Below are 25073 nucleotides of genomic sequence, written 5' to 3'. Positions count from 1 at the left end.
TGCGGAGGGCCCACCTGCTGATGCAACGCTGCCGACTCTACAGCTGGAGATGCGTGGTTGGTTCCAGGAACTGAAATCTGAAATCTCTGCAGTTCGAGCTGATATCCATGCTGTTGTTGCTGAGCTAAAACGAGAGGTGGGTGAAATCGGGAATCGGGTGGGAGAGACGGAGGTTGCAGTGGAAGCACATGGCTCTGAAATATCACAGCTGAGAGACAGGATTGCAGCGCTGGAGGAAAAAGCTGATGTGAGCACCCTTAAGCTGGAGGATCTGGAGAATCGCTCCAGACGGTGCAACCTTCGCTTTCGGGGTGTGCCAGACACTGTTTCTGACCCTCGCTGTATGGAGGTGATTGATCATATATGTATACAGGCACTAGAGACTGCTGGCTTGCCTGTGGAAGTGGGTAAACCATTGCTGGATAGGGCACACCGCATCCCTGGCCCTCGTGATGTGAATCGCCCTCGTGATGTTGTGGCTTGTTTCCATCGCTATATGGATAAGGAACATGTGCTTAGGGCGGTGAGGCGCTCGGGGGGAACCGTTAAATGGGAAGAAGCGGACATTGATGTTTATCCTGATATAGCTCCAGCAACCCTGGCCCGCCGTCGCACGTATAGAGACTGCACCCGTATACTGCAGGAGCGCAGTGTTCGATATAGATGGATTTATCCCATCGGACTGGCTTTTACACATGCAGGCAAGACCTACACTGCAATAACTGTGGCGGATGTTCAGGCTCGAATGGTGGAAGCAAGTTTGATGGCAGCCTCAGAAATGGCTCCACTTCCTCAGAGGTCACCTGTGCCCAAACCAGGAAGAGGGCTGGGATGGCAGAGAGTGGCTAGATCGGCTGCAGCTCGTCGCCCTTGGGAGGCGGCTACACCCTCACCCACTTGAACATTTGTATTTGTGCACTGTGATTTAGAAATTTTATGATGTGACTGTTTTTTCTTCTCTTTGCTGAGCGGCATCTGTCGCGAAGATTGTTTATAGGGCTTGTTCTGGGGGTCCCTTTGTGAACTGTTTCTCTACACTTCCTGTACCATGGTTACCAGGTGCTTTGGTGGCTGGACCATGTGGGGTATTGTTGGGGGGTTGGGGGGAGGGGGGGGGTGTTGGTGCTGGGAAAAGTGGTGACCGAGTGCTTTCTTGTATGATTGTATGGAAGAGTGTTTGTATAATGTTTCTCTTAAGGTTACGATTGCAGGGGTTGGTTGATTTGGCTGCTTTGGAACTAATGATCGATTTGGTAATGATGTGCTTTTTCTTTTCTGGTACAAATGGATAAACTCACTTTGCTATCTTATAATGTACATGGACTGAATTCTCCACAAAAACGACGCTTGTTATTTAAAGAAATGAGCCGCCTGAATAGTGCGGTTGGATTTATTCAGGAGACCCATTTTCAATCTCATTATGAGAAATTGCTTACACACCACAACTATCCACACGTTTTCCTTTCTTCTAATAAGGTCCGGAAAAAGACCCAGGGGGTGGGCATCTTAATACATAAACGTGTCCAGGTGGTATTGAGAGAGGTGGTGCGGGATGTTGAGGGCCGCTACATATTGGTCAAGGCTGAGCTGGATGGAACCTTGTATAGTTTGCTGAATGTCTATGCCCCCAACGCTGGTCAGGGGGCCTTCTTTACACTGCTAGAACGTGTACTGTTGGATCATGTAGAAGGTACTCTCCTTGTGGGTGGAGATTTTAACCTTACTTGCTATCCTCAGGAGGATAATTCAAATTCTTCCATCCGCTACGCTAGAAGCGACAGAAGAGCTTTGCTGCGCTTCCTGCGTAGGCATGATTTGATAGATGTGTGGCGTTATTTACATCCAGGCACGCGAGATTACACATTTTATTCATCGAAACATAATTCATATACTAGAATTGATATGTGGATGCTACCTCGTATTGCTTTGCCTCGAGCCCTGGCCTCCAGTATTGAGCCCCGGGTGTGGTCAGATCATGCTCCTTTGACTCTGGAGTTACAGATTGGACAGGTTAGAGGCGGCCGTCGCATGTGGCGTATGAATGACTCTTTGTTAAAAGATCCCAATACCTTGACTCTTTTAGAGACTGATGTCGAGGAATTTTTTGTATTCAACGACATAGCTGGCATTGATGTTGCAATTCTTTGGGAAAGTTTTAAAGCTACCCTTAGGGGTTGTTGTATCTCGAGGGGGTCGTACAGAAATCAATGTCGAGTGGCACGCAGATTAGAACTAGTGTCTCGCCTTCGACGCCTAGAGAATGCTCACAAGAGAGCCCCGTCGGTGGCTGGGGGGGTTGCGTTGACGGAGTGCCGGAGAGATTTACAAGAACTTGATTTAGAGGGCATGGCTTGGGCCCTGCAGAGGCGGAAACAACAGTTTTTTGAATGGGGTGGTAGGGCAGGCCGCTTGTTAGCTGCACAGATCAAGCAAATTCAAGCACAACACTCCATAACTCGGATTCGTAATGATTCGGGTCAGCTTTGTGTGGATGATGGGGACATCCATCAGGCTTTTTTATCCTTCTATCAGACTCTGTACACTCCGGAAATTGAATCCACGGAGGGGGAGATTGATGCTTTTCTATCTAACGTCACCTTGCCTTGTTTGGCGGAAGTTGATGCGGAGTGGCTCTCTTCCCCTATTCAACCCGCTGAGGTGGTGGCTGCTATACGTCATCTTGCTGCTTCCAAGGCACCGGGTGTTGATGGCTTTTCCCCCCTGTTTTATAAGAAAATGGAGGCCCATATAGTCAATCCTCTGACTAGATTGTTTAATTCTTTTCTGGAGGGGGATTGTCTGCCGTATTCGTTTCGTCAGGCAGCGGTCTCCCTTCTTCTTAAACCTGGGAAAGATCCCCTCCTTTGTGGGTCTTACCGCCCTATTTCATTGTTAGGAGTTGATTATAAGCTGTTTACCCGTATTTTGGCAGTCCGGTTGCAACGTTTTCTGCCTTACCTAGTTCATGGAGATCAATGTGGCTTTATTACAGGGAGGCAACCTGGTGATAATATCCGAAGAGTGTTAGATCTTATTGGAGTGGCCCATAAAAATTCTGTTCCGGCAGTCCTGTTATCAGTTGACGCGGAAAAAGCCTTTGATAGGGTTTATTGGCCGTTTATGTTAGCGGCCTTGAAGAAAATGGGCATTTCGGGTGCTTTTCTACACTGGGTGACTTTATTATATGCTGCCCCGGAGGCTTGTTTAAGAGTTAATGGAAGATATACTGCTAATTTTATGATCCGTAGAGGAACTAGGCAAGGGTGCCCTTTGTCACCACTGATTTTCGCGCTGGTCATGGAACCTTTAGCAGCCTCTATACGTGCGAATGCTGACATTCGGGGAATTGTGGTGGGTGGTGAAGAGCATAAGATTTTATTGTATGCTGATGATATTTTGTTTACCTTGACCCACCCACTTCGTTCTCTGACGGAGGCGCTTCGTGCTTTGACTGCATTTGGTGAGGTGGCTGGCTTTAAAATTAACATCGAAAAATCTGAATTGCTTAATGTTTCCCTTCCGGACTTGCTGGTGACGGACTTACGTGCTAGGTTCTCGTTTCGATGGGCGGCTAAATCCATTAAATACCTTGGTGTGCGTATATCTCGCAGACTTACTGACCTTTTTGAACTGAATTACCCTCCGTTGCTAAGAACTGTATTTGCTGATCTGGACCGATGGGAGGGATTGAGATTGTCTTGGATGGGTAGGATTAGTGCTTTGCGTATGAATGTGCTGCCTCGTTTTTTGTATCTGTTCTCCTGCCTACCTCTCTCAATTCCTAAACGGTTCTTGCTTAGGCTACAAAGGCGGGCCTTTGCTTATATCTGGACACGTAAACCCCCTAGGGTGCGAAGGGAACGTATGTACTGGGACAGATTACATGGGGGAATGGGTGTTCCTGATTTTTCTACATATTACTATGCATCCCAATTGCAGGGACTGTTTCATTGGGCATATCCCTCCCAGCGCTGGGTCTCACTAGAACAGGCCTTACAGCCTACTTACCCTTTGGCAGCAGTGCCCTGGCTGTCTTTTGATATCCTTCGGGATCTGCAGACTGAGACATCTTATGGGATGGAATGTACTTTGCATGCATGGAGCCGGGTTAGACGAGCTTGGTTCCCACGTCAGCGCTATTTTTATGCTACTCCCATTAGATTTGCCCCTGATTTTCTGCCTGCTAAAGATACTGGGATTTTTCGGCGTTGGGAAATGGAGGGTCTTAGGGTCCTAGGTCAGCTGATAGTGGGTGGACAACTGGTACCCTTTGCTGCCTTACAATCTATATATGATCTCCCCTCGACTGATTTTTTCGCCTATGTCCAACTTCGAGATTTTATGGTGAAGAGGGTGATCCCGGAGTGGGAAGGGGCAGACTCTGCTTTCTTACAAGTTTTTAGGATGGGATCTGGGGTGGGCCTTATTTCCCGTCTCTATAGGGCTCTTTTATACACTCGACCACAGGCTCACACATATGAACATCGTTGGGAACTCTTGCTGGGGAGGGCTTTGGATTATCGACAATGGGACTGTCTTTATGGTACACTGCTGAGAGTCTCCTTGGCATCTCCCTTAGTGGAGCAGGGGTATAAGATGCTATTTCAGTGGTACCTCACGCCAGAAAAGGTGCATCGTTTCTATCACTGTGGGAACGGGCACTGTTGGCGCAATTGTGGGTGTCTGGGCTCCTTTGGGCATGTGTGGTGGGATTGTATTAAGATTGTACCTTTTTGGAAGATGGTTCAACGACTGCTGATTGATGTGTTACGCTTACCCATCCTATTGCGTATGGAAACATTTTTACTTAACTATCCTTTGGGAAGTTTGGATGTGGATCAGAATCATTTTGTGGCCCTGGTTACTACGGCAGCCAGACTTTTAGTGGCTACATATTGGAAACGGGACTCTTTGCCTTCTCGTACTGAACTGTTACATAAGGTTGACCAAATTTATTTGATGTCCAAATTGACTGCTTTAAATAATGATTCCTGTGGAACGTTTCATCGACAGTGGTCTCGTTATAGCTCCTGGCGAGGTCTACTTTGAAACTCTTCTTATTTTTCTTTTGCATCTTCCTTTGTTTTAGGCTTATATTGTATCACTCGGCGGGGGGGGTGGGGGGGTTCTGTTGTTTCATATGGGCATTGTACTTTTGCTGTTGGCATACTGCCTGTGTACTGTTTTCATTTTGTTTAATAAAAAATTTTAAACTTCAAAAAAAAAAAAAAAAAAAAAAAAAAAAAAAAAGAGAACGCGTAAGGTTGCCGCAGGAACTTGCAGGAGCCATTTTAGATAGCAGCTCTGCACAGGACAGGAGCGTAGGAAAATTGCTCCTGCCTTGGTTCATCGCTGGACCACCAGAGTTTCAAGGGAGGCTTTCTAGAGGTCTGGGAGGCAGGAGGGATGTGGGATGTTTCAGAATTAGCTGGGACAGGAGGCGGGAAGGATACCTTCTGTCCCAGCTCACCGCTGAACCACCAGAGCTTACAGCAGGCCCGAGAGGGCATGTGAGCGTGGACTCAAATATAAACTGAGTGATGTATATCTTATAGGGGGTCACCCGATTTTGAAATATATGAGGATGGTATGGAGCGCTTTGATGAAGTTATGGCAAATTCGGTGTCCACACACTGATTCTCTTCCATAGTGGGGAACTTGGACTTTCCTCCAGGGTTGGACCAGGGTCCCATTCGCAGGTGTGCGGAGTCTCTGTTAGAACATGTATTCTCCTTTCTGAGGGAGGACCACAGTGTGCTGCCATTTGAGGCCTTGTTGGCCCATCCAAGGGTGCGGCCCACTGACACTTATGCCTATTTGCAATTGATCCATTGTTTCCACACGTTGAAAAGGGAGGGATTGGTTTTGGGGGTGGGGTCCAGATTTGGTACCTTGTTTGACCAGCTAGATGAGGTCCTGCCCTCTGTTTCATAGTTTAAAAGAGCCTTTGACTCTGTTTACCCATGCAGGAGCTATATGGGGATAGCCGTTAAGTGAACTGAGGAATTGGGGGTGGAAATCGGTGAGGCTTTCATAGTGGAGGCCCTTAGTTTAGGGGTTTCTTCTTCAATTTCTAGTGCCTATTATAGTCTCTTTTGGGTGATTTTGAGAGCTTATGTCTCTCGTTCAGGCTTTTCACTTTGGTTTACTAGATTCTAGATGTTGCCCAAAATGTCACCAAGAGGATAACACTCTGGGTCGTGCCTTTTGGCTTTGTCCACGAATTTGGAGTTTTTGGGATGCTATTTGTGCTTTTCTTGGATCTGGTCTTCACCGGATAGTACCCCCCTCCCACCAGATGGTGTTATTTCTTCATTGGGAGGGAATCCTTTAGGAAGGGGGTTAGAGGGCTGCCTTGCAAGGCCTTTATTGTGGGTCAGAAATTGTATCTTGCAACACTGGTTGGAGGAGAGTCCACCCTCATTCTGGCACTGGAGGACAGCATTCCATGCTCTCATGCTTATGGAGGCTCGTGCAACCTCCCCCACCTATAAACAACAGCGTAGGTTTTGGATGACCTGGGAACCCTATATCCAGCGACTTATTGGCCAGAGCATGCAGTTTTGTCTTGAATTCTTTGCAATTGTGACCAGGAAGTAGGAGCATATATCTTAAGTAGAATCTGGGAGAAGGGAGTGAGGAGGGGTGGGGAGGGGAGAATGGGTAGTTGGGAAAGAAGGGGGTAGAAGGGGGTTGGAGGCTCTTCTTGGAAAGTTCGTAGCTTGTTCATTTTGTATAGGGGACTTCTACTTTTCTATTGTTAAATGTTATATTGTGGGTAAAAAACTGTATTCTGAACTATTGCACAAAGAACCACAATCTTATTGGTATTGGAGAAATACAACTTCATGGACTTATGTACTGGAGGGTGAGATCTGCATAATATTCTAATAAGAAACAAAAATATCTTCTTTTTTATGGTTGCCCTATTTACATATTTTATCATCAATGACAAGAAGCCAAATTCTGAAAAAGTTACAGCCTAAAGGTAGGACTGTGATATCAGATTCTTGAAGATCTCAAGGAGAGGGAGGCTTGGGGTGAGGGGAAGGCTGTTTGAGGGCTAGTAGGTGCCTGAAAGCAGTGTGGCTTAGCGCTGGATTGTTCTATCTCTGTGCATCTTCTGCCTGGAAGCGATGAGTCAGGGCTGCAGCAGCTGGAAACCCCGAGCTGATATCTGTCCCGTCTGGACTTTTGCCGTTAGGATTATTTAAAAAAATGCTGAGGCAACAGAGCTGCTTCAGGAAATTGGACTTCTGCCAGACTTATTTGATTTTGTTTTTCAATTTTTTTTTTTTAATCCTTATTCATTTTCAAAAATTACAAGTGTACAACATTCATTCAGAAATACCTTAATTCATCACTTGACATTCTTATTTGTATTATTCCAAATAAATAATTATATAAGAAACCCACCCCTCCCACCCATATACCAATAATAACAACTATCAATATATTATCCCCCCCCCCTTATCTTATCCAATATTCAGATTTGTTTTTCAATTTTTTCTTCTAGTTTATGAATTATTTTAAATTTTATTCCATTGTTTTTACCCCATTCTTATTTTATTAACTGAATTCTATTGTTTAATGGTTCCTCCCTTCTATTCCTTTTTACCAGGGCTGTGGAGTCGGTAGATAAATGTTCCGACTCCGACTCCTCAGTTTTTTGTACTTCTGACTCCGACTCCGCGTGAAACAAGATCTTCATCCGCGTAAAAAGATGTTGTGCGTATGGTGGGAGAGCTTGGTTGGATGAATTTTTAGAGTCTACACCAGGTGATTTCTACCAACGAGGTATTGAAAACCTTGTTGAACGTTGGAAATAAATTGTAAACAACAACAAGGGAGAATACATTTATAAGTATTGGTGCTCCGAATTGTGCGTTGCGTGCCATATAGTGAAGCACGTGTTCGTTTTGCGGTTATGTGAGGCACTGCATGCATTGGTCTTTATTCTTACAGTAGAGAAGTCATTAATTATAACTTTTTGTGAATTGGGACATTTAAACTTGCTTTTTTTAAATTCCAATCTAAATTTAGTCGGAGTCAGTGCATTGTTTGGCAACTCCGACTCCAGGTACCCGAAATTTCCTCCGACTCCTCGACTCCGACTCCACAGCTCTGCTTTTTACATATTCCTTTAATTTATTTAGGTATCATTTACATAGATGGTGCTCCTATCTGTAAAGTTAGGAATTTCTATGAAATATTCTACTTGCTTTTCTCCTCTCTACTCCTTCCTGCCCTCCACAGTCCTCCCTATCCTCTTCTAACCCCTTCCTCTGTAATGTGGCCTAGAGCTTGTATATGTATGTGCGACGCACAAATGGAAGAAATAAAATAAATAAATATAAACCTGTTGGGCAGGTAGTGCTGTATTTTGTACTTTTGGAGCCGAGGCCATAAGAGTACAGGTCTCAGTTCCATTATATTACTGTCATTTTGAGTTTCATTTGTTATGTTATGTTATACAGTTGATGTTATATTTAACTACATAATTTAATAAACAGATTAAAACATAAACCGAGTGATGTCAGCACTGTACTGAACTAAGCAAATTTTGTGCTTTGTACTGTACAGTTTTTGTGGTTAGGGCATATAGAAACATTTTATCTGGTAAATTTACCAGACATAACTTGCATACACAAAGTCACAAGGTCTTCCTTTTTGCACAGCAACATTTTTTTTGTTTTGTCTTTTAATTATTCACAAAGCAACATTTGTCACCAAAAATATTTTTTTTATTTATTTATTTTTAGTAAAAAAAAATAACTTTACAATAACTTTCAGTATATCTGAATGATTATTATTGTTCTTGTCTAGGCTGAGACTTCCTCCATGGCTAAAAACAAAGATTCCTATAGGAAAGAATTACAATAAATTAAAAAATACGCTACGTGATCTCAATCTGCACACCGTAAGTAGAACACTATGGGACTTCTTTCAGGTAATGGTTTACTTTTAAGGAGTCCTTTTACTATAGTTTAACATGTGCTAACTGTCATTGGTGTGTGTTAAGTGCCTTGCATCCCAAAGGTATTAAATAGGATGCACAGCATTTAGTGTGCACTAATGTCCATTAGTGCACACTAAGTTTTAGTAAAAGGGCCTCTTAGTTTGTTGGCAGGCAGGTTTTATTTACTAACTTATTTCTTTACTCAAATCTCAGAAAGTAGCCAAGTCCTCTTCTTTAATCCTTAGGAGATTTAAGGCCAGATTCATAAAACTTGCTGGTAAAATCTGGTGGGTTGATATAGTGGCCGGAGTGGGAGCAATTTTTATTTTACAGGCGATTCTCTGCATAATAGCATGCAAATTCTATGCATGCTGTTTGTGCAGAGGATTGCCAGTAAAGAGCGGAAGAAACTGTGCCTGACACTAAGAAGAGCAATTGCTAAGCACAGCTCCTCCTGTCTGTTAAAGCTGCTCTCCCTGCTTCAATCAACTGAGCCGCAGGTCTCCCCAAGTCCTGCCAGCTCAGCTGATTGACCGGCAGGGAGAGCAGCAAAGGGAAATGTCTCTGCCTCCCTACAGACCCCTGCCCCCACACCTTTAAATTGAAGGATGGCAGGAGGAATGCTTACTCCCTGCTACCGGGGTCCCCTGTCCCCCGTCCCCCCCGGGTACCTTTAAGATGAAGGCCAGCCAGAGGGATGCCTAATCCCTCCGGACAGAGGCCCGCCTCTTCAAAATGGCAGGCCTTCCTCTTCCCTGGGATGCACTGGGGAGGGGCCTAAGGCGCTGATTAGCCCAGCTGTTTAAGAACATATGTAATGTGGGAAGAAAAGCTGAATAGCAGATTTCCTTTGTGCAAGTGCATGCTTTATGCATTTAATTTGACTTACTACACAGCAAGCCTTTACAGCAGGGGTGCCCAACGCGTCGATCGCGATCGACCAGTAGCTCAGGAAGGCAACTCGAGTCGATCGCACTCATGTTGCCGTCCTGATCTACGGGCCGATCAGCCTTCCTCTCCAGTGTTCTCCCTAGGGCCTTTTAGCTGGGCGGTCCGCCCAGCTGTCATCTGCCGCTGCTGAACATTAAAAAAAAAACCCCAAAAAACCGGCTTGGAGATTTCAGTCCCTAGCGAACTTATGCTCCAGGCTTTAACATGTGCGTGCAGGCTTCTCTTCTCTTCCCTCCGAAACCGGAAGTTATGTCCGGGGAGGGGGGGGTGGAGAAGGGAAGCCTGCACGCACATGTTGAGAGCCCTGAAGCAAGCGTTCGCTACAGGCTAATGCGGGAGACAGGTTAGTGAAGCATTTGTTCTTGTTCCTGCCGGGTCCTGCCTACTTTCTGTTTCCGCGAAGGCAGGACCCGGCAGCATTTCCCCCAATAGGTTGATCACGATCTTGGGCTGATCAGCCTTCCTCTTCCCGACGGCAGAATTGACGTCGGGGAGAGGAATGCTGGTTGGCCGAAGCAGGGAGAACTTGGGGCCTGTTATTGGTGGCGTTTGGGTCCTGGTCCCCGATGGTAATGGCAGTGGCAGTGGCTTGGGGGAGGGCAGGGAGAAAAAAAGAAAAAGGGCAGGCAGGGAGACAGAAGGAAAGAAGAGAAACAGAAAAAAATGAAAAGGAGGCAGGGAAGAGGAAGGAAAAGTTGGGGGGAAGGAATGAGGTCTGGAGGAGAAGAAGCATACAGGCTAAAAGAAGGGAAGAAAGATTGTATGCACAGTCAGAAGAAGAAAGTGCAACCAGAGACTCATGAAATCACCAGACAAGGTAGGGAAAATGATTTTATTTTAAATTTAGTGATCAAAATGTGTCTGAATTTATATCTGCTGTCTATATTTTACACTAAGGTCCCCTTTTACTAAACCGCAATAGAGGTTTTTAGCGCAAGGAGCCTATGAGTGTCGAGAGCAGCGCTGGACATTCAGCGCAGCTCCCTGCGCTAAAAACTGCTATCGTGGTTTAGTAAAAAGGGAGGGGGTATATTTGTCTATTTTTGTATGGTTGTTACTGAGGTGATAGTGCTTAGAGTCATCTGCTTTGACCTCTTTGAAAAACCCTGGAATAGGAATGATGATTAACATTTTCTATGCATACAGTGTGCTTTGTGTTTTTTTTTAATTTTATTGTTGGTAGATCATTTTGACTTGGTCATTTAAAAAGTAGCTCGCAAGCCCAAAAAGTGTGGGCACCCCTGCTTTACAGTGAACACCTGTAAAATGTTAGTGCTTATTTATCACGATGTCATTATCTTAAGGAGAGGTTTTACAAAATTATTTCTTTTCTTTGACAGGTGTGTGAGGAAGCACGCTGCCCCAATATTGGAGAGTGCTGGGGAGGAGGTGAATATGCTACTGCCACAGCTACAATCATGGTGAGTGTGATACTGCTCGGTACTCTTCAGAGCCTGACAATTCCAATCAAGTAGCTCACCTATTGCCACCTATTTATTGCATCTTTTATCATCCACTTCTCCATGTAAGGAAATGAAAGGAGGAGTCAAAGTAGTGTCATTGTGTTTCTGGGCAAGAGTAAGGATGGCAGATACAAAAGAATTGAGGGTTATATACTGTATATAGGCCAAAATGTTTTGTTTCTTTTTTTGTTGTTGGTTTGTAATTCTTTTGTTGTAATGTTTTTTCTCCTGCTATTGAGGATTTCTCAACTGCGCAGAGTTTTCACCCAGGACTAGTTTTAGTATTTGATTCACGTGTTTTTTGCATTAGGACCTTCAGGGAACCCTGAGGAAGACAGTTTTTGTCAAAACACGAACCGTGTTGAGTCCATAGTCCCCAACAACTTGTGTCCTAGGTCATGTGGATTATTTGACTGTACTTTAAATAAAGCCTGCATCTTGAACATCACCTTCTCCACAGTGTTTTTATTTTTGTCTGCACACTTCGCCCTCCACCAGTTAAATCCAGCCTTCAAACTTTTATAAAATGGCTTCTCCTGGCTTGCCTTTTCTCTATTATACTCCTTAGACCAGGACTTCTCAATTCTGGTCCTCAAGGCCACACGCAGGCTGAGTTTTCACGGATATCCATAATAAATATGCTTGAGAGAGATTTTTATGCTCTGCTTCCTTGGTATAAAAATCTCTCTTGTGCATATTTATAGTGGATATCCTGAAAACCTGGCCTGCCTGTGGACCTTGAAGACCAGAATTGAATAACCCTCCCTTAGACCCTCCCTCTTCCATCTAACAAATTTCCACCACTTAAAATACAGCACCAGGAGGGCAAGAACAACTGGTGATTATTCATTCCCTCTTTGCACCCTGGGGCGCATGTCAAATGGGGAAATATAACAAGGTGAGAGGATAGAATGTTAAACTCAGGGGGCATTCTTAAGATGTTTGAAAACAGGTTTAATCAAAGGAGATGGGAGAGTGAGACTAGCCAGTATTGCATGAGAGGTGTAAATATTTATTTTTATTTTAAATCAGGAAATCACTTTAAAAGTTGCTCAAAAATAATAACAAACAACAATAACAAAAACCCACAGTTTGCACACAAGTAAAGTGCATCAAATTAAGTTAAAATTAATTAATATGAAGAAAATTAAATAATACATATTTAAGAATTGGGGTTTTTTTTCTCATCGTCCTGCTAGGGCAAAAATCTGCCTTGAATTAGCACATCTGAGAGGGCATCTCCTAAATATTTAGGCCTTGGGTATATGCCTTTTGCCTATACCTTAATCCTGCCTTGCATTTTATTACATCCTTGCTCTATTTCAGCTGATGGGGGACACATGCACTAGAGGATGCAGATTCTGCTCAGTTAAAACATCAAAAAATCCTTCTCCGTTGGATCCCATGGAGCCATACAACACATCAAAGGCTATAGCTGATTGGGGTTTAGACTATGTTGTGCTGACATCAGTGGACAGAGATGGTTAGTGTTTTATTTCTAAAATAACAATTTAATATAAATGTTAACACTTTCAGTATACTGTATGTAAAATCTCTGTAAAACAGTTTCCTTTACAGGCCATCTGTAGTAGGGCTCCTGAATTTTAGGAAGGTGCAGTATATGGTTCAGTTTAATGTACAAGCAGTAACATGATCTAGAAGACTGTGTATTGGGCTCAAAGTGTTAAGAAAAGCATTCCCATTATTTCAGCCACATAGAGTAACTAGTTCATGAATATGAGTGTCATTTTTATGATTTCCAAATGTGTCTTGTTTTGAAAAATACAGTAAATCAATAGTGAAAAAAATATGTGATTTTTGTGCTAATAGTCTGATTTGCAGGCTTTTTGTACAAAATTTAAGTCTGGCTCTTTGAGTGCCAAAATAACAATTAGTAGCTTTAAAACTACAGCTAAAGTATATTGTTCCCATGCTTGCATGGTATGAACAGGGCTGGGATGAAGAGCATCATCACCTATTGGGATGTCTTCTTTATTTTAGCTTAGTACTATTTTACACAGAACTGCAAAGCAATTTACTAACAATGGGGAAAGAAACAATTCTTAAACGTAAATTGCATATTTTGTTGCGAATACACAGGAGACCATACTTGAACTGTTGATTCCTATTTCCTACGAACTGCAGAAGGATATCCCTTTAAGAATTTGAAAACTGCTCCCCTTATGCAGTGGAGCACAGCACCCTCCTCAGTTATTCCTTCTGCAAGCAAACTTAGAAGGTGTGTTTTGCTCTGCTCTGTTTTTTCTTTATTGTTTTCAGTGTTTTTTCCACTGGATTATTTTGAAGTTCTTAATGACTTCGGTGTTCAGAAGTTCCCTGCGTGGGTATATTCCACCAGGGACAGTCCCGCATGAGAGAACTGCTGTTCCCAAGACAATCTCTGAGTTCCTCTGAAGCCAGCCTGCTTGGGGTCCCTTCAGGAGCTTGAGGGCCATCTCCCAGGAATGGCTCACTTGCTGATTTAGTCAGAGGCTTGAGCACATGTTGTGTGGCCCCTGTGTAAGAAGCCAAGGGGTATCAGGTAATTTCTCCCCCTTTACTGTATGAGGGAATCCCAGGGGTGAGAGTCGGTAGCTGTGGTCCATCCAGTCGACAGCCAGAATATTTTGTTCGATGGTTGAGGTCTGAGCAATTTCTGAGGCAGAAATCCTTTCCCTGCAGTCAGACTGATTCATAGAAACAAGCACTTGAAGTCACAGTGAGTACTCCCATTATTCCCTTTGGAGAACATGGAGGGTGGGGTCTGAAATTTGAAGTTTTAGTGGTTTCTGGGGTTAGTATTCAGGTCCTCCTCCTTTAAAACAGGAAAATATATATTTTTTATTTTTGCATGTAGCTTCAATGGCCCATTTTTAGCACAAAGTTTTGATGGCGACCATCTTGGATTTTTATCAATCTTATTTTAAACTTTTTTTCTACTTTGTTCTGACAAGTACCTCTTATGGATGCCCCAGGCTTTTCTAGTCTATTTCCAGTTCTAGACTGCAAATACCTTTCAGTTCAATGCAGTGTACAGAAAATAAGAGAAACTATACAGTAACAGTGACCTACAAGAATCACTGAGAACACTAAAATTTGAGGACTTGAGCATATTAGTTACAAATGATTTTGATGATATTGAAGTATTGCTTGCTTTATTGTAGAATAATTAATCTTGCTTTCTGTACAAGTTATTCTTGATTATATGATTTGAAAATCAATAAATATATTTAATAATAAAAAAGAGTCACTGAGAACAATCTGTACTTATAAAGAGATACAAATTATCAAGACCATCAATTTCCTAGAAATCTAGCAAACAAAGAAAAATTCAATAATTTTCTAAAATGCAAAAAAGTTGATAACAATAACAGTTTCCAAAGTTCATTCTAGCTAGCTGCCTGAAAAGCAAATGATTGTTGTAAAAGCTTCTTGTAACTACAACCTCGTATGGAAGAGAACACAAATAATGAGGTGACCCGTAACGGGTGGTCAGTATTTAAGAAGCTAAATTGAGCCACTAAATACCCAGTAACCTGTCCTTGGAGGACTTTATAGCAGAGAGATCCAAATTTAAACAAAACCCTGGCTTCAAAAGGGAGTACAGGCAGTCCCCGGGTTAAGAACGAGTTATGGTTTTAAAGCTGTTCTTAAGTCAAATTTGTATATAACTCGGAACTTGTAGATTTTAATATTCTTGCTGCTTACCTCTGCTCCCTGAAGACAGAAAGACCAATTGTTCCTACCTGTGTTCCCTCTAAGATAAAGCATGCATAGCCACACACTGCATGCATAGCCACACACTGCATGCATAGCCACACACTGTTCTTAATGTGGTCATGCATCATTCCTGAATCTGTTACAGGAGAAGTGTAGGAGTCAATGCCACTGGAAATACTGCTCATTGAAATCAAATGAAGCTGCAACTGCGTTCTTAAGTACGAGTCATACTTAAGTCCGGGATCTGTAACTCAAGGATGGCCTGTAGTGGGCAAAATGATCAGATTTCTTCAGCTTGAAGATGAGAGGAACAACTGCATTTTGCATAGTCTATATAAATTTTTACACTGACCTGCAATATGGACTGAATTGCAATAATTCAAAGTGTTAAGCACTAGTGATTGAATCAATATTCTGAATGAAATAAGATCTGATTGCGCGCAATTTCCATAATATAAAAAAAGCATTTTTTAAACCAGCACATTAGTGAAGGTCTTCATGGAAATAGTCCAGTCTAAATAAACTCCTAGGAATCTTAATTTGGAATCAATAGAGTAGGTTACCCCATCTAATATCAAGTGTTTTTCTAATACCCGGTTAGAAGAGGAAGCGAAGAAAAACTTAGTCTTATTAGTGTTAAGTTTTAACTTGAATTCTTTCGTCCAGTTCTCCACTTCATGAAGAATATCTTGAATCAGATTAAGAAATGCTAAAACAGTAGTGATATTGGAAATTACAATGGCAATATCATCCGTATAACTATAAAGTTTTAGATTGAATGATTACAAACTAGAGATGGTATGTCGAGAAAACAAACGAGGGGGAGGACTAGCGATTCTAGTAAAAAACAATCTCAACCTAAAAGTGCTACACAAACAATCAACCCCTCACTTAGACCTTCTTGCATGCCAACTCTCCGACAACACACTTACAGGCACCTTGAACTGTCTGCTATGCTACATCACTCCAGGAAAATGGAACACCTCAAGACTTGATCTCGAAGAATTCTTATTCCAGAACTCTCTATCCTCCACATACAACTTGCTCCTAGGAGACATCAATCTCCACCTCGAAGACCACACATCCAAACAAGCAAACGAAATACTCTCATACCTCGACGCCTTATCCTACCAGATCCTCAATCCGGAACCCACGCATGAAAAAGGCCACCAACTGGATATAGCAGCATTCACGCCGCATAACCTCCACACACCAAATATTCACATCACCAATGGTACCTGGCATCCCTCTCTTTGGTCAGACCACCACAAATACACCTTCACAATCAACTGGCCTCAAAATAACATAAAACCTATGCCCCAAAAAACAACCTTCAAATCTAGACAGAAAATTGAACCAGCCACATTCTGGGAAAAAGTGGACCCTGCAATCGACCCCACTGACCCTACGGACTTCATAAACCACTGGCGCACCCTAAGTGAAGCAACCTTGAACGAGCTAGCCCCAGAAAAAACCAAACACAGAACCTGCAGACCCTCAGACAAGTGGTTCGACTCCGAACTCCACCTACTAAAAAGGCATTGCAGGCAACTTGAAAGATCTTGGAGAAAAAAGAGAAATGACCAAACCAAATCCGCATGGAGAACCCAAATCAAACTATATAACATCAAACTTAAGGAAAAACGCAAAACATACTACACTAAACTAATTGGCACAAACAACTCCGACACAAAAACACTCTTCAACTTAGTAAAAAAACTTACGGACACAAACCCATTCCTTGCCACTCAAGGCAATAAAACACCAACAGCTCACCAATTAGCAGACCATTTCAAACTCAAGATCATCAAAATCAGAACAACCTTCAACAACTTAACTACCACACTCGACGAGTTAATAACAACCCCCACAATGGAAGAAGCCATAACTGCAGACAGAACATGGACCACCTTCCCAACTCTACAATGGCCTGATTTGAACCGACTATATAAAAAATACAGCCACACCTCATGCGACTTGAACTACTGCCCATCGTATCTACTCACAAATGCCTCCCATAAATTCAAAACCAGCCTCACGCAGTGGATACAAAGCACTCTCATAGAAGGCCAATTTCCACAAGATCTTGGAGAGATCATAATCACACCCTTACTGAAAGACCAAAAAGGTCCAGTAGACACACCTACCAACTATAGACCTATCGCTTCGATCCCATTATATGTCAAGCTGATTGAAGGACTTGTGGCTCAATACCTCACCAACTACCTAGCTGACCACAATATACTTCACTCATCTCAATCAGGATTTAGATCTCACCACAGCACGGAAACACTACTAGCAACACTACTGGACATAGCCCGACAACACCTCAGTAAAGGACACAGGATCCTAATTATCCAACTAGATCTTTCTGCCGCCTTCGATCTAGTTGATCATACCATACTACTCCAGATACTTGATGCAATAGGGATCTCAGGGGTGGTTTACAACTGGTTCCAAGGATTCCTTAAAACAAGAACCTACAGAGTTAAGATAAACGATATGAAATCTAACCCATGGTCGAATCCATGCGGAGTCCCGCAGGGATCTCCACTTTCACCCATTCTATTCAATCTCTACATCTCCTCCCTTGGTACCACTCTTGACAACCTAAAAGTAACATCATTCAGCTACGCAGACGACATAACTATTCTCCTCCCCTTCGAAACCCAAGACCACACCTCAACAGGACACCTGGAAACAATACTGAACGAAGTAGAAAAATGGATGACAAACCACAAATTAAAACTAAACTCGGACAAAACCAAATTCTTAATGCTCGAAACAGACAAAAACCCATCCATAACAGACCTGGAAATTAAAGCAATCAAATACCCAATCCAAACCTCCCTCAAAATCCTGGGAGTGCTGATAGACAGATGCTGCACTATGCAGACTCAAATCAACAAAACTACCCAAAAAGCATTCTTCACAATGCGCAACCTAAGAAAAATAAGGAAATTATTTGACAAAGAACACTACAGGATCATTGTACAATCCCTGGTACTAGGTCTTGTGGACTACTGCAATATCCTATATCTACCATGCCCTACAAACATGATCAAAAAACTACAGACCGTTCAGAACACAGCTCTCAGACTAATCTACTCCCTCGGAAAATATGACCACATCACCAACGCCTACCTAGACTCACATTGGCTACCGATTAAAGCCAGAATTCAATTCAAACTGTACTGTCTAATCTTCAAAGTTTTCAACGGTACTGCACCTGCCTATCTAAACGATCGCCTAAACCGTAACCTTCCACCCAGAATAAGAAGAACACTGACACCATTCTCATATCCACCACTCAATGGCACTCATCGTAAAAAGCTTTATGATAACCTCATAGCAACGCATGCAGCAAAACTCGAACCCTCCATCACTAGATTGTTAACCTCAACATCTGACTTCAAAGCATTCCGTAAAGAAATCAAAACGCTGCTCTTCAAAAAGTATTTACAATCTACCTAATCTCCCTCTCCTCTTCCACCAACCAGGTCTGCTCACTCCCTGGCACCATACCATCAATCGACAAAAAATACATATAAAAAATAATAAATAAATAAAAAAATACCTGGAACCTAATTCACCCTACCGAAACCGATTACCTACCAAAGTATGGAAACAGAATATTTGATATGTATAGTAATGTAACCTGATTTATCTTCCATTGTTATTATGTCTACACCCTCACTCTGTCATTAAGTCTATACCCTCAATCTGTATTCTCCAATGTCATGTACCCTCCTGGAAATGTCCAGCTCTCTTCTTATGTAATCCGCTTTGAACCGCAAGGCACAAGCGGAATAAAAATCACTAATGTAATGTAATGTAATGATAATCATGATTATAATCTCTGGCCCAGAAACGATACATAGATACAGTCATGTGAAAAATTAGGACACCCCATGAAATATTCAGTTCTTTCTTAAGTACTAAACTAAACTAAATCTTAAGTTTGCATACTGCATCATCTCCATAAAGATAGAGCTCGGCACGGTTTACAGGTAAATTCAATGAGGGAAGGACATAATAAGAAATTAGAGGTTATGACGAGGATAGCTAGCTTTACATTTTAAATAGATAGCTTTACGTTTTGGAGAAAAGCCAGATTTTCAGATGCTTGTGGAATAATTGGAATGAGCCTAGGTTCAGCAGCGGGGCAGGGAGGTTGTTCCAAAGCTCAGTGAATTTGAAGAAAAGGGATTTCCCTAATTTATCTGTGTACATGATGCCTTTTAACGAGGTGAAAGCTAGTTTGAGTTTGTGGGCGGATCTGGTAGTGTCAGGTCTCAAAGAATTCCAGGATACTGGAATTAGGGGAGGAAGAAAGCCATGTAGGATCTTGAATATTAGGCAGGTACATTTAAAGTGAATCCTAGAAATCACTGGAAGCCAGTGAAGTTTTGACAGAAGTAGGGAAACATGGTCGAATTTGCTTTTTGCGAAGATCAACCTAGCTGCATTGTTCTGGATCCACTGAAGTCTTTGAAGATTTTTCTTGGTTAGATTTAGATAGATGGAATTACAATAGTCCAGTCTGGAAAGAATGATTGATTGTAAAAGGACAGCAAAATGTTGTTGGTGGAAGCAGGATCTCACTTTCCTCAACATATGAAGACTAAAAAAACATTTTTTTACCAGAGAGTTGAGATGATCATTAAAGGAAAGTGTAGAGTCAATAATGATACCCAAAACTTTGCTTGAGAATTCAATCTGCAGTGTGGGACCAGAAGGCAGTTGAATGAGTGTGGGTAACTAATCTAATTTTGGGCCAAGCCAGAGAAGTTTTGTTTTGGACTCATTCAGCTTCATTAAGAACATAAGACCATAACAATTGCCACTGCTGGGTCAGCCCAGTGGTCCATCGTGCCCAGCAGTGCGCTCACACAACGGCCCTTAGGTCAAAGACCAGTGCCCTAGCCTTACTTGCGTACGTTCTAGTTTAGCAGGAACTTGTATAACTTTGTCTAAAATCCCTGGAGGGTGTTTTCCGTTATAACAGCCTCCGGAAGAACGTTCCAGTTTTCTACCACTCTCTGGGTGAAGAAGAACTTCCTTATGTTTGTATGGAATCTATCCCCATTTAACTTTAGAGAGTGCCCTCTCATTCTCTACCTTGGAAAGGGTGAACAATCTGTCTTTATCTGCTAAGTCTTCCCTTCATTATCTTGAATGTTTCTATCATGTCCCCTCTCAGTCTTCTCTTTTCAAGGGAGAAGAGGCCCAGTTTCTCTAATCTCTCACTGTACGGCAACTCCTTCAGCAACCATTTTAGTCACTCTTCTCTGGACCCTTTCGAGTAGTGCTGTGTCCTTCATGTATGGCAACCAGTGCTGGACGCAGTATTCCAGGTGAGGGCGTACCATGGCCTGGTACAGTGGCATGATAACCTTCTCTGATTTGTTCGTGATCCCCTTCTTAATCTTAAGAAATGTTCACATACCGATTTTTTTTTTTTAAATTTATCTCTGGAAAAGAAAGTGATGTAATTGTAAGTAAACAACAAAAGTAAACAAAATTTACTTATGAAACAAAAGATAGCCATAAAAATGTGTATTCTAAACTGAGGAATATACCGTATTTTCACGCATATAACGCGCGCGTTATACGCGTTTTTACCTACCGCGCATACCCCTCGCGCGTTATATGCGTGAGCGCGGTATACAAAAGTTTTAAAACATAGTTCCCACCCCGCCCGATGCCCGATTCACCCCCCCAGCAGGACCGCTCGCACCCCCACCCCGAACGACCGCTCGCACGCGCTCCCACCCGCACCCGCATCCACGATCGGAGCAAGAGGGAGCCCAAGCCCTCTTGCCCGGCCGACTCCCCGACGTCCGATACATCCCCCCCCCCCCGGCAGGACCACTCGCACCCCCACCCCGAAGGACCGCCGACTTCCCGACAATATCGGGCCAGAAGGGAGCCCAAACCCTCCTGGCCACGGCGACCCCCTAACCCCACCCCGCACTACATTACGGGCAGGAGGGATCCCAGGCCCTCCTGCCCTCGACGCAAACCCCCCTCCCCCCCCACCGACCGCCCCCCCCAAGACCCTCCGGCCGCCCCCCAGCCGACCCGCGATCCCCCTGGCGACCCCCACGACCCCCCCACCCCCTTCCCCGTACCTTTGGTAGTTGGCCGGACAGACGGGAGCCAAACCCGCCTGTCCGGCAGGCAGCCAACGAAGGAATGAGGCCGGATTGGCCCATCCATCCTAAAGCTCCGCCTACTGGTGGGGCCTAAGGCGTGTGGGCCAATCAGAATAGGCCCTGGAGCCTTAGGTCCCACCTGGGGGCGCGGCCTGAGGCACATGGGCCCAACCCGACCATGTGCCTCAGGCCGCGCCCCCAGGTGGGACCTAAGGCTCCAGGGCCTATTCTGATTGGCCCACGCGCCTTAGGCCCCACCAGTAGGCGGAGCTTTAGGATGGATGGGCCAATCCGGCCTCATTCCTTCGTTGGCTGCCTGCCGGACAGGCGGGTTTGGCTCCCGTCTGTCCGGCCAACTACCAAAGGTACGGGGAAGGGGGGTGGGGGGGTCGTGGGGGTCACCAGGGGGGTCGCGGGTCGGCTGGGGGGGCGGTCGGAGGTTCTTGGGGGGGGCGGTCGTTGGGGGGGAGGGGGGTTTGCGTCAAGGGCAGGAGGGCCTGAGATCCCTCCTGCCCGTAATATAGTGCGGGGTGGGGTTAGGGGGTCGCCGTGGCCAGGAGGATTTGGGCTCCCTCCTGGCCCGATATTGTTGGGGAGTCGGCGGTCCTTCGGGGGGGGAGGGATGTATCGGACGTCGGGGGGGGGCATCAGGCTTTCAGGATGGGGACAGACCTTCAAGGGGGGACAGTGCACGGAAGTCAGGGGGAGAGTCGGGACAGCGCACGGAAAGTCAGGGCGGGCGAAAGGAGCATCGGGCAGCATGCGCGGTATACCCGTGAGCGCGGTATACCAAAGTTTTTGTACATATCATCGTGATTTCTGCGCGCTATACCCGTGTGCGCGTTTTATACGGGTGCGCGTTATTTGCGTGAAAATACGGTATTAGGACACCCCCACATATCCTCCCATTAAAGTGGCTCAAATCACACACAGGTGTATCACATGAGGTGCACATGATCAGAACATTGTTACTCAGTATTTTGAAGGAGGTTTGCTCGACTTAAACCTCAGACATTTAGTTTGGTGTGCTCATGACAGCTGCCATGAGAGTGAACACCATGGTGAGATCAAAAGCTGTCTGATGTCTTCAGAAAGAAGATTGTAGCAGCTTATAAGTCTGGTAAGGAATTTAAAAAGATCGCAAAATAATTTTACATTAGCCATTCCACGGTCCAGAAAATAGTATACAAGTGGAGAACTTTCCAAACAACTGCCAACTTGCCCAGGTCTGGCCGTCCAAGCAAGTTGGCCCCCAGAGCAGACCGCAAGATGCTAAAAGAAGTCTCCAAAAACCCTAAAATGTCATCATAGGACCTACCGCAGGCTTTTGCTACCATTGATGTGAAAGTGCATGCCTCTACAATCAGAAAGAGACTGCACAAATTTAAATTGCATGGGAGGTGTGCAAGGAGGAAACCTTTGCTCTCTAAGAGAAACATCAAGGCCAGACTGAAGATTACCAGAGAGAATGTAGACAAACACCAGGACTTCTAGAATAGACAGATGAGTCTAAAATTGAATTATTTGGCCACCAGAAAAGAGGACATGTTTGGCGTACACCAAATACAGCATTCCAGGAAAACCTCATACCAACTGTGAAGCATAGAAGTGGAAGTGTCATGGTTTGGGGATGCTTTGCTGTAGCAGAACCTGGCCAGCTCACCATCATAGAATCCACCATGAATTCTACCGTGTATCAGAGGGTGCTTGAGGAACATGTGAGACCATCTGTAAGAAAATTAAATCTGAAGCAGAACTGGACTCTGCAACAGGGCAATAACTAAACTAAACCTTAAGTTTGTATACAGCATCATCTCCATAAAGATAGAATTCCACACGATTTACAGGTAATTCAATAAATAAGGGAAGGACAGAATAAGAAATTAGAGGTTATGAAGAGGATAGCTAGCTTTACATTTTAAATAGATAGCTTTACGTTTTGGAGAAAAGCCAGGTTTTCAGATGCTTTCGGATTAATTGGAATGAGCCTAGGTTCCGCAGCGGAGCAGGGAGGTTATTACAAAGCTCAGTGCAGTGAATTTGAAGAAAAGGGATTTTCCTAAGTTACCTGCATACATGACACCTTTTAATGAGGGGAAAGATAGTTTGAGTATGTGGGCGGATGACCCAAAATATACCAGTAAATCCACCAAGGATTGGCTGAAAACTAAGAAATGGAGAGTCTTGGAGTAGCCGAGTCAAAGCCCTGATCTTAATTCCATTGGGATGAGATGGGGTGATTTGAAACTGGCTGTACATGCAAGAAACCCCTCAAACATCTCACAGCTGAAAGAATTCTGCTTTGAGGAGTGGGCCAAACTTTCCTCAGACCCATGTCAGATAGCTACATGAAACATCTCGCTGCAGTTATTTCAGCAAAAGGGAGTAACACTAGCTATTAGGGTGTAGGGTATCCTAATTTATTCCTCAGTTAGAATACACTGCAACGACTCTTAGACATTGGTGCCATAGAACCCGTTCCTGAAGAAGAATCTGGCTCAGTCAGATACTCTATATTTCATAGTGCCCAAGAAAAGCACAGAAGATTGGAGGCCCATTTTGGATTTGAAGTCTGTAAACGAGACCCTGAAGGTTCCCCACTTTTGCATGGAAATTATCTGCTCAGTCATAGCAGCAGTGACTCTGGAATAATTCCTTGCCTCTGGATTTGACGGAAGCGTATCTTCATAAGAACTTAAGAATTGCTGCTTCTGGGTCAGACCAATGGTCCATTGTGCCCAGCAGTCCACTCACGCGGTGGCCCTCTTGTCAAAGACCAGCACCCTAATTGAGACTAGCCCTATCTGAGTATGTTCTGGTTCAGCAGGAACTTGTCTAACTTTGTCTTGTATCCCTGGAGGGTGTTTTCCTCTATGACAGACTCCGGAAGAGCGTTCCAGTTTTCTACCACTCTCTGGGTGAAGAAGATCTTCCTTACGTTCATACAGAATCTATCCCCTTTCAATTTTAGAGAGTGCTCTCTCGTTCTCTCTACCTTGGAGAGGGTGAACAACCTGTCCTTATCTACTAAGTCTATTCCCTTCAGTATCTTGAATGTTTCGATCATGTCACCTCTCAATCTCCTCTGTTCGAGGGAGAAAAGGCCCAGTTTCTTTAATCTTTCACTGTACGGCAACTCCTCCAGCTCCTTAACTATCTTAGTTGCTCTTCTCTGGACCCTTTCACATCCCTATCTTTCCGGCTCATAGAAAATATCTGAGATTTCATGTGCTTCAGCACCTCTTCCAGTTTGTAGTGCTCCTCTTTAGTTTGGCCACAGCTTCCCACACCTTTACCAAGGTGATGGTGGTGGTAGCAGCCTGCCTTCACTGGATTGGGGTCCAGGTGCATCCATACCTGGACAATTGGCTGATCAGCAGTCCAGAAGGTGGTGAACCTCTTACAGGACCTGGGCTGCATGGTTAACATCCGGAAAAGTCATCTTCAACCAACTCAGTGTTTGGAGCATCTGGGAGTCTTCTTCGATGGCACAGGGCTGTGTTTTTCTTCCCGAGTCACACAGATAGAAGTTTAGGACACAGATCCTTGCGATAGCAGCCCTTTTGAGCCCCACAGCCTGGCAGTACCTGCAGGTGCTGGGTTCGATGGCAACCTCCTTTGAAGTGGTGCCCTGGGTGAGAACTTTTATATGCATCCATTCCAGCACTCCCTTCTGTCCAGATGGTCCCCGCAACATTGCTCCCTTCACTCTCTAGACCAGGGATGTCAAACTCAATCACACTAAGGGGCTGAAATCCAAAACGCAGGCTAAGTCACGGGCCAGACCCTGCCCCCATAATAGTACTAATTATATCACAATTT

General features: G+C 44.1%; 1 protein-coding gene across 1 annotated transcript in view; it reads left to right on the top strand.

Moving 5' to 3' along the window:
- The window catches only part of LIAS (lipoic acid synthetase), a 124200-nt gene that overhangs the window by 22957 nt on the left and 76170 nt on the right, over positions 1–25073 (top strand). Inside the window, exons 3-5 of the mRNA XM_033947356.1 lie at positions 8827–8920; positions 11251–11331; positions 12700–12856. Coding sequence (XP_033803247.1) covers positions 8827–8920; positions 11251–11331; positions 12700–12856 — 332 coding nt within the window. The remainder of the gene's footprint in view (positions 1–8826; positions 8921–11250; positions 11332–12699; positions 12857–25073) is intronic.

The sequence above is a fragment of the Geotrypetes seraphini genome, chromosome 1 (assembly GCF_902459505.1).
Source record: "Geotrypetes seraphini chromosome 1, aGeoSer1.1, whole genome shotgun sequence".
In the NCBI taxonomy this organism is placed as follows: domain Eukaryota; kingdom Metazoa; phylum Chordata; class Amphibia; order Gymnophiona; family Dermophiidae; genus Geotrypetes; species Geotrypetes seraphini.
This window is presented reverse-complemented; position numbering and strand designations above follow the sequence as displayed.